General features: G+C 47.1%; 1 protein-coding gene across 2 annotated transcripts in view; it reads right to left on the bottom strand.

Annotated features, from left to right (window-relative positions):
• Window positions 1-10280, bottom strand: part of fam184b (family with sequence similarity 184 member B) — a 19664-nt gene extending 9384 nt beyond the window's left edge. For both annotated transcript variants that reach the window (XM_035638177.2, XM_047334066.1), the window contains exons 1-8: window positions 10100-10280; window positions 5142-5330; window positions 3340-4014; window positions 2663-2798; window positions 2019-2170; window positions 1091-1636; window positions 101-208; window positions 1-10 (exon numbers count right to left, since the gene is read on the bottom strand). The exon at window positions 1-10 is cut by the window's left edge and continues 289 nt beyond it. In XM_035638177.2, the coding sequence (XP_035494070.2) occupies window positions 1-10; window positions 101-208; window positions 1091-1636; window positions 2019-2170; window positions 2663-2798; window positions 3340-4014; window positions 5142-5330; window positions 10100-10252 (1969 nt within the window). In that variant the 5' untranslated portion in view covers window positions 10253-10280. The remainder of the gene's footprint in view (window positions 11-100; window positions 209-1090; window positions 1637-2018; window positions 2171-2662; window positions 2799-3339; window positions 4015-5141; window positions 5331-10099) is intronic.
• Between the last annotated feature and the right edge of the window lie 281 nt (window positions 10281-10561).

Below are 10561 nucleotides of genomic sequence, written 5' to 3' on the forward strand. Positions count from 1 at the left end.
GCCGACAGATCTGAGAACACGGAAGCATTTCTCTGATATTATGTTATAATAGATTCATCTGATATCGTTTTAGCTGATGAAACACAGTTCGACCTCTGACCTCATTGGTAGAATCTTTCAGTTTTGTCCTCAGCTCCTCTCGTTCCCTCTCGATCCCACTGCGTATCTCCTCGCCGCTCCTCCTCTCCTCCTCCAAACGTGCACATACCTTGCAAGAAGTTTGTCATCGAAACCATTATTTCATTAACAGTTCCTCTTCTTTGCAGCTCTTTAACCCAACGGGGCTCTCATCTCCTTATTACTAATTAATGATTAGTCAAAATGAAATGCACATTATACGAAGTCTCAAAGGACAAGCAATTATGTGATACAATCTCTTTATATTTTTACATTTACTCTGAGAGCCAAAGATATTCATTAATCATGCTGCAGTGTTTCCCAGCCAGGGGGTGAGGGAAACCTCCCAAAAGGTCACGAGTTGATTAACAGGACAGTAGATTGGACAAAATGATGGTGCACAATTGTTCTGCATATATTCGTCTGATATCAGATTTTTTTGTCTCAGTAATTACTGTATAATGTCACCCCTTCAAGCCTCTGAAACCTTACAAGACGAAAAATTATTATTCAGGAGTCAGAGGCCCAAAATGCATCTGACGGTTTTTCAAAGCGCGTGCAGTATGTGCATCGCATGGATTCAGGCCAGAGAGAGTATAACTGTCGCAGCTGTGTGACAGGAATCGCAGCGGTTCATCCCTGTATCCAAAATAATTACATCCAAAGTCTGACAGAGTGAAACTAAAATAATTAAGCCTCTATGAGCTGGCTGCTGAGCTGAACAGCGGGCTATTTTTAATATTCCGATACAAGTGCACACGATGGCAAAAAACCGTCCTCTTTTGCTACAGAGCCCGTCCTCTAACTGCACCAAAGAGAGTCCATAAAAAGACAAAAGTGGAAACAAACCCATTCATGTAGAGCTGTCAAATCACTAATACTGATTTACAGTATATCACGGTCTTGGTTTAGGAATACGCAGAGGTAGGTAAACATACAGGATGTGCTGTGGCGTGCAGATAGATATGCTGACCTCTTGGTTGGTCTTCTTCTCTGAGCTCAGAGCTTCTTGGACGCTGTGTAGCTCGGCTGCGTGTCTTCTCATCACTTCCTCGATTGCCTTCCGCACCTGCTCCTTCAACCGCTTCCGGTCCTCCTCGGCCTTCTCCACCAACCTCCTCTTCTCCTCCTCCAGCTTCTGCTGCACGTTGGCCTTCTCTGCCTCGACCTGCCCGATGTTCTTGTCCAACTGGGAACGGACACGCACCCTCTCCACTTCCAGTTCTTTGCGCTGCCGTTCCACCTCTTCCTCCATTTCCCTGCGCAGACGCTCTTTGACCTCCTCCGCTTCTTTCCGCTGCCATTCCTTCTCCTCCTCCCTCTCCCTGCGCAGTCTGTTTCTGTCCTTCTCCAGCTGATCCTTCTCCTGCACCCTCTCCTTCTGCAGGTTCTCTCTTTCTTTGTCGAGCTTCTTCTCCAGTTTGTCCCTCTCGTCGTCCGCATGCTTTTGGATACGACGCAGCTCCTCCGTCTGCGCTCTCACCATTTCCGAACGCAAACTGGACAGAGCCTCGGCATGCTATGAACACACACAGCATACACTCAGTGGCCACTTTATTAGGTACAACTGTCCAGTCTAATGCACATTAGTATAACAGCAAAGTTTGTAATGTTCTCTTCTTTGCAACAAAGAATGTTTATTTTTCATATTTTATAATTAAGGTCGGTGTTAAAGGTGTTTTTTGTTCTCCATATTTACATATATGGGCAAGGCAAAATATTAGAAACACATGATCACTTACTATGACTTCAATGCTAAAATCTATGACAGTGAAAGCATCATAAAAATAGACTTGATGGCAGAATAGAAGGGACGCTGAATGCAATATTTAATATACACAAGTAACTGCACTTTATTCATTGTGTGTGTGTGTGTGTGTGTGTGTGTGTGTATGTCACACCTGGCGTATCTGCCGGGCGTGGTCACTGTTCCTGCCGCTGCTCTGCAGCTCCAGCTCTCTGTTCCTGCTCTGCAGACGGCTCGTCTGGCTCCTCAGTTCCTCCACCTCAGAGCATACACACACCTCACAGCGTCCGCGGTTCAGCAGCTCCTCTAACACACACACACACACACACACACACACACACAGAGACACACACACAAACACACACACACACACACACAAGTAAACACCAAACAAACAAGCAAGTGAACACAAGGATACAAAAACATGCACAAGCACCTATTGATTGATTATGCATAACAGAAGCAGATTGGAAATTCAGGAGACCAGTACTGAAGGAGGAAGGGCCAAAAAACAAAAATCGTTCTCAGGCTATAAATAAAATTCAGGATATTTTTGCTGACTGGGTTTGGTGACACTTTGATGAAACTGTTTGCCTTTGCGCAGGATGACTAATGGGTGTTTGTTGCATTTTCTGTATGTAGTTTATTATAATGGCATAAGGTGAAAACTTAATTAATTCCGAGTCAGAAAGAATAATGGATATGCTCAGGTGAATCTCAGCGAAGTGCAAACTTCGCTCAGCAGACAGGTGAGAAGACGGATGGACAGGCAGACACAGACTGTGGGCGGCGGACTACCTGCTCGGCTCTGCAGCTCGTCCTCCTGCAGCAGCAGCCTCTCCTTGGCGACCGCCAGCTCCTCCTCCGCCCGCTTGGCCACGCCCTCCGCCTCCGACACGCGCCTCCGATCCAGCTCCAGCTCCTCCTCCAGGTCCTGGAGGGAGTGAGGGAGTTTGGTGTGAGGGGAAGGTGATGAGGGCGATGCAGAGGAAGTATTGTGAGTTGGCAAAGAGCACAGGGGGGTATAGAAAAGAAAAAAAGACATATGATAGAAAAAAAAATTTGATGGATAAATGGATGAAATGTGGCGAGTCAGGAAGCTGCCTCGCCCAGCTGCCTTTAATGGTCTGCTGTGAGGGCTTATGTCAGCTCGGTACCAGCTCTCCGAGGGGCTTCTTAATGCCCATGTGTGAGGTGGTAATAGTGGTGGTGCAGCGAATCTATCCTGCTCAAACTACTCATTAGCAGACAGTTGGCAGAGGGAATAGCACTCAGGGAGGGCAGCCTATGGTTAGACAAGCTCTCTCTCTCTCTCTCTCTCTGCTTCCACCTCGCTCCCTGCTTTCCCATCAACATGATCATTAGCTGGGTGCATCAGAGACAGGAAGCTGCAGCATTTCAATGTCCTTCCGCGTCCCCTCTCGCAGCCCTGGATTCTCGTCTTAGTGAAGTGGAGTGAAAACATGTGTGCCTACCTGTATTCGCTCTTGCAGTTTCACCGTGCTCCTCTTGCTCTCAGCCAGCCTCTCCAGGTGACTTTCCACCTCCGCTTCGGCCCTCTTCACTCTTTCTCTTAGAGCGCTGTGCAAACCCTTCTTCTCCTCCTCCTCCCTCTCCTCCCACCTGCGCCGCTCCTCCCTCCATTCGGCCTCCATCCTCCTCCTCATGTCCTCTTTCTCCTCATTTAGATTGTTCATCTTTTGCTCCCATCGGTCCCCTTCTTCTTTCACCGCGCGCATCTTCTTCTCCTCTGCCCGGGAGCTCTCCTCCTTCAGTGTCTCTACCTCCTCCAGGAGCACGTTCACCCTTTCCAAGTCCTCGCGGCCTTCCGTTTGTCTCACCTCCTCCTCTCGCTTTTTCTCTTCGTCTTCTCTTCGTCTCTCCTCCTCTCTTCTTTCCTTCTCATCGCCAGCAGCTTTCTGCAGCTCCTCACATTTGGCATCCAGCTCCTGAATCCGCTCGTCTGCCTTCTCCAGGTCCTTGCTCAACCTCAGGCTCTCCTCCTGGGCAGCGCTGATCTGGGCCTTGGCCTCCTGGAGCTCCTCCTCCGCAGCCTGGAGTCTGTCCTCAAACTGTTTTCGCAGCTCCACTCCGGTTTCCCGCTCCCTCTCCCCTGCCTGGATGCGGAAGCACTCAAAATCTGCCTGCACCTGAAGCCACAGAAGATAACATGTTCCACGAGGCACTTACATATAAACTCTTAGTCAAGGCATTGGTTCAAATAATGATGTTTTTTATCGCCTTCTCCCATCTTACATGATAATCCCACCTTTCATTTATATTTTGTGGGGGCACATTCATACTGCAATTATCTTGCACCATTGCATCTTAAAAATGTTGTGCTGACGTGTGCACTGTGCAGACCACTGGAGTGAGCAGTGTGTATGCCAAAGATTTGAAAAAGGTCCAGTTGATACCAATTAGCTTCAATGTTGTGACATTCAAAAAACATTCAGTATTTGGCAAAGCATCATTACCAGCCTGCACTGTTGAGACATGAATTTATTTTTGCAAAATGATAAACCTTCATTCAGCTAGTAAAAAAGTTATACTTAGTGAAATGTCCTTGAAATATATATTTTTCAGGGGGACATTTTTGCAACACTTTATTTGAAATTATTAAATTAAATTTAAAAAATTCCTTGCAGAGGCTACACTTAAACCCAATCAGGTATTCATTCATTGTTTAGTCATTATTGAAAAGTCCACTCTCCATTTATGTTGAATTTTTCTGCTTTTGCCGTTGATGGATTTCACATTTCATATGTTCATTCATCTTGTTTAGCCTATTGAACTAAAACTATTTAACCATACTTGTCTGTTCAGTTTCACGAATAAAAATCCCATGGCTTTCAGTTTTTACACTGACCTACCTACCTGCTCTGAATCTGTAACAATAAAAATACAAACCAAACTGATGAGCAAAGCCAAACATTTCGAAATGTAACGCAATTTTAATCTCTTAAATTAGATCAAGATTCATCTTGTTTCCCAAAGAGCTCACAAGAAGGTCATGTACGTATTCATGATTCATGTTGATGTTGCATTGTGTTGCACAGCATGTAAATTAGGCATGAAGTGCCTGAAGTAATGGGTACAGTAATGGTCCTATCTGAACTGGGTTGACTGTTGTAGGTCACATTAGCGGCGAATTTGATTTGCTGCTCCCGCTGAGAGTTTACACATTAAATTACAGCAATACAATATGCCCTTGAATGAGGTCGGCTCATCTCGTGATCGGGAGGGCAAGAGTGCGCACGCACACACAAACACACACCTGGGCCCCGACTCGCTGCTGCTCATCCAGATACTCCTGCAGTTCGAGGAGGCGTGACCTCAGTGCTGACCCCTCCCCTTCGTGACATGTCTCCATCAGGATGCGGTGCAGCTCCTCGTGGTGGGCTTGGCTCAAGGCCTGCAGGGTCGCCTCTTGCTCCTCGTTCTTCATGTTCAGAGAATAAATCACCTGGGAGACGTCGGCGACAGACAGAGCGAGACTTATGGGTGGTTCACGAAGCAGCACCACTGCCCTTGACTGATCCTGAATTATGACAATGTCTTTAGCCTATCTGCCTCAGAAATTGTGGATCATGGCGTTCTGGTTTTCTTTTTTTTTAATGCTTTTTTGTGGTTCATTGCATTTGTCTTCATTCAACCTGTCATTACTTAGATGTTTAAAGCCACTCTGGACTTTTCTTTGTGATTCTTTTGCCTTGTTATCAGTTTGCTAAAATATTGGTTTCTGTCTGTAATGTCAGGTGAGTGAGGAAATGGTTCTTTTGTGGAGCTTTTTCACCATTTATAGAACCAGAACACCTTATCTTTCTTGAGTTTCATTGCAGAGCAACAGATTTTTCTTCTTCTTCTATTTGCCTCCTTATTTGATTTGCAAGCACATATCGAGTATACAGTTTCTTTCTTATGGACTATATTTGGATTTTATTCTCTTTTGATATCCTTTAATGAGACTAGCAGTATTCCAATTTGGGCGGCTGTGGCTCGGGGGATGGAGCAGGTCATCCAATAACCATATAGGGTCAGTTGATCGATCCCCGGCTCCTCCAGTCAGCATGCCAAAGTGTCCTTGGGCAAGACAATAAACCCCAAAATTCCCCCCTGATGGCTGTGCTGGCAGTGTATGAGTGGTGTGCGATAAAAAAGTGCAGTGTATAGAAAACCCTGTATGAATGTGTGAGTGTGAATTGTGCTGTTAAGCGCTTTGAGTGGTCAATAAGCCTTCTTTTGGTTACTGTCTTCTCGTTACTGTCAACATCCTCTTGGTTGATTCGAATGGTTCATTTCATGGGGTTGTTTCCATTGAAGTACAGTACATCACAAACAGTAGGGAAAATTGACACAAGCACTAGTCCACAAACACAGACAATATGGAGCCAATACTTTCGGTTGGCAGCTTTATGATAACAAATATTAAACTGACACAGTGACTGAAATAATCTCCGAACAGAAATAACAAATCAAACAAGAACACTGTCAAACAATGTGTGTGTGTGTATCTACTGTAACAAAAGACAAGTGAGTGAGTATAGGGAAGCTTCATGCAGTGTTTTTCCTGCCTGCCAACGACATGTGGGGTCTCTGTCCCTCATCCGCTTTTAGACTAACGTGTGAAATATGGTCTGTTTCCCCCCACTTTTCATTTTACCCTCTACGCCGTGTCTACGGTGTCATCATGTACTCCTGGTGACCCGACATCTCACTTACCCTCTAAGCGTGTGTGTGTGTGTGTGTGTGTGTGTGCGGGTGCGTGCGTGCACGAGCATGGGTGTATGCAGGGGACACATGGGCTCATATTTTACCCAGACGCCTCTCTGTCTGCAGCACACAGATGCCACAGCACTGCCGGACATTCCCTCAGAGTTTGTGTGTGTTTGTGTGTGTGTGTGTGTGTGTGTGCGCGTCCGTGCGTGCGTGCGTGCGTCCGTGCGTGCGTGTCACCACCTCTCTCTTACACACACACACACTTGCATGGCCTCACCATTGATCTTCTATGCATTTCTTAAAATGCAACTCCTGATATAGATATAGAATCCTGATCACAAGCCCACCCCTCTCTTTCCTGTCAGTCAAACACAGTATGTCATGCTGGCTATTCCACTACGTCATAGTACACGAACTTTGGCTCAGAAACTATGACTCATGACTCAGAGTGAAGGGGAATCTGTATCGAGGGCAGGCGCTAAGGAGTGTGTGTGTGTGTGGGGGGGGGGGGGGGGGGGGGGGGGGGGGGGGGTGTGTGGGTGTGTGTGTGTGTGTGTGCTGTTCTTGGATGTCATCTTTGGCCAGTTTGAAAGTGAGAGCAAAGAAAATATATCAGGATATTTAGTTACGGTTCTCCAGAGACTTGCTCGGATCTACCCCTGTGGTCCCTAAACCTGGAGGTCAGAACACCCTAGGTCACAAGCCGTCCAAAATTATATGAACATCCAAATATGACTGATGAACATCTCATTCCAAAAACCATGGCCATTATTAATAATGCTTCAACAGCCTCCACTCTGCAGGAGTGACTTTCCACAAGGTTTTGTGACCAGATTGCAGGGATTTGCTCTGATTCAGCTACAAGAGCATTAGCAATGTTCCAGCATTGATTCTGGGTGTTAAGGCCTGGCTCTGTTGATGTTCCAGTTCATCCCAAAGGTCACAAATTCAGTTGAGTCCATGGCTCTGTGCAGGCCCTTCAGGTTCACCCCAAACTCTTTTGTGTTTTCTGCATGGGAACACAATCATTTTGAAAGAGGATAGGTCCCTCCCAAGACTTTTGCCTCAACGTAAGAAACACTTAATGGCTGTAGCATTAAGATTTGGTTTTAGTTTGTAGTGATCGGAGATTTCACTGTGATAATGGCTTGGTTAGGATTAAAAGTAGTATCACACTTTGATTCAGCCTTTCGGGTGTAAATTCTCAGGATGCTTGGCACGGCAATTTGGTCAGAGAGTGGCGAGAGCCTTGTGCTACTGTAAATCCTCTCTCAAGATCCCCGTATTGATCCTGGCAGTCGACAGTGTTATTCATGTATCCTCACAGGCCGGTGCCCGTGCTTATTGACAATAACGTCACAGTCAGCATGAAATTAATATTCCGTCTACAGTGTAAAAGAGAGCGGAGATGGTGCTGTTGAAACAGGAGTGAGATGTGGAGTGAATGGTTGGTGCACAGAGAGGAGGTGAGGCAAAACACACACACACACACACACACACACACACAGGTTCTCTTAGATCAGCCATCCCTCCCTCCCACACAAACGCACAACCACACAAACACACACACACCTCAACATTTATCAAAGTAACAAGGGGGCACTGGGTGTGCTGGATTACACAGCAAGGAAAATTGTGACAGTGTAAGTACGGGAAATCATATTGAGAGAATTACAGCTGTCAATCAAAAGAGAAGGAGTAAACACACACACACACTTTAATATACTACTGTTGATCTCTGAGTCACACATATAAAGAGACTACTTTTCTGTATTTGTGTATTTGTGTGTGTGTGTGTGTGTGTGTGTGTGTGTGTGTGTGTGTGTGTGTGTGTGTGTGTGTGCGTGCATGCGTGTGCGTGCGTGCGTGTGTGAGCATGCCCGTTCACGCACAAGCTTATGTGAACATTCACAACAGCTGGCCTGACACGGTCAGCTCTCGCTTTCTTCCCATTGGCTTGTATCCCCGCGTAAACACACTCCGATGTGCTACTGGTTTATCTTTAGCAGCAGCACCCATTCAACCAGGGCAGACCACTCTCACTGGCAGAGAGAGAGGGGGGGGGGGGGGGTGAAGAGGGAGGGGGAATGGAGCTGTGTAAGTGAAGCATAAGTGTGGATGGGCGATAAGAGGAGTGCGGGACGGGCAGACGTGAGGAGGTGTTTTAAGTGCATGAGAGTGTGTGTGTGTGTGTGTGTGTGTGTGTGTGTTAGTGCCAGCTTCGTGCACACACGATGAGAGTAGAGGTTATTAAATATATAAGGTTACCACAGCTGACCCATTTCCCGCTTCCTCTCCAACTCCCACACCCTGTCCCGAAAAAATCTAATATACCATGTGTCGCATGCCCAGCATCCCAAAGCCCGGCGAAAATGCTTGCACCAAATAATCGGCTGATGATAAATTCTTATATTTCATCAACGCGGTGCAGGTTTCAGATGTATTTACTGTCGTCCAAAGAGCTAAAGTGGGGCTGGCAGGGCTTGCATAAAGTTTAGAGAGAGAGAAACTAGTGGCGGCGTCTCTCTGGAGGAATATTATGATTGAGGGAGAAGGACTAGGCTGGCAAATCCCCGCTAACAAGCACAGACACAAGTGCTGACCCCTCGTGTGTCATCTTTGTTTGTCTGTGTGTGTGTGTGAGAGAAATCCTTTTGGACAACACACACAAATAAAACTGTATCATGTATTGCATTGCATGCATGTGTTCCAGGACACACACACACACACACACACCTAGGCGCTACACAGGTGAAGCCGTAAGGGAAGTGCACAGTCATCAGTAATTGTCACAGCTCAACAAGCGATGGGTCATGCCCTGCCTCTGTAAGCATTATTGTGGAGCACAGAGAGGGTGAATCCCCACATAGCATCACTGTATGAAATGCAGAGCACATACACACAGCTACCGCTGCTGCAGCTGCCAGGCATCCCCCTGCCAAGTGTGCATGCACATGGAAGAAGAAGATACAGAAAAAAAGAATTAGAGATCAAAGCCTAATCATGACAAAAATCTGATTGGTTTGTCATTTCATGCTTTTGCACAAAGCAACCATTTGCTGGATACAGGTTTTTCACTGTTCAGTCTTTTTCAAAAGACACGTTTGATGCATTTTTAAAAAAAAATTTTTTTGGTCTGTTGGTCAAACAAAGAAAAAATATTGGGGGGCTTTTGCATCATGTGCAAATCTCTGCTCTACGTGCAATGTGTTTTTATTTTCGACATGTAGGTCGATGCATGGCGGAGACACTGCACAGATGTACCTGACTATTGCATCGGTGTTAATTGCTGCCCTGATAGGTTTGGCTCTGAGGTTGATGAAGATCTGCAGCCTACACACACACCTATGCGATCGCTAACGTGTGATCACTGTGTTAGTCACGACGAATTAAAAGGAACAACCTGATCCAAGTTTCCCAGTCACCATCACCGAGAGATGTCGATTGGTGACATGGTGTTCATCTCTGATGCGCGCCTCTCCCGGTGGCACCGGCGGCGGCGGCGGCGGCTCTTACCTTGGTGAGCTGCGCGATCTTCTTGCACATCTTGTTGTGCATCTGGTCGTCGTACAGCTCCTGCTCGATGTTCGGGAACTCTGCCGCAGTCCCGTTGACGGCGGAGCCCGGCCCGGGGGGCTGTGCAGCCTTACCGGCGCCCGAAGCCATCATGGAACACCCCCCCTCCTCCTCCCCCTCCGCCCCCCCCCTCCTCCTCCTCAAGGGAACTTCCCACGCCGGAGGATAGTCAGAAAACGATCGTGCCGCCTCTCGGATGAAAATTCCCACCGAAATCGTGTCAACTTTCTTTCACTCGTGCATCTCATTCCGCTGTCGGTCGACCCGCGTCCGTCCGCCGCTCGAGCGACTCACTGGAACAACATTCGGTCGTGGATCGGCGGGGCTCTCCTCGTGCGTCCCGCTCGTCGCCCCCCTCTCCCGCGGTCCGCCCGGCGCTCGCGGAGGTCACACGCTGGGAGT

Source organism: Scophthalmus maximus, chromosome 8 (genome assembly GCF_022379125.1).
Source record: "Scophthalmus maximus strain ysfricsl-2021 chromosome 8, ASM2237912v1, whole genome shotgun sequence".
Classification (NCBI taxonomy): domain Eukaryota; kingdom Metazoa; phylum Chordata; class Actinopteri; order Pleuronectiformes; family Scophthalmidae; genus Scophthalmus; species Scophthalmus maximus.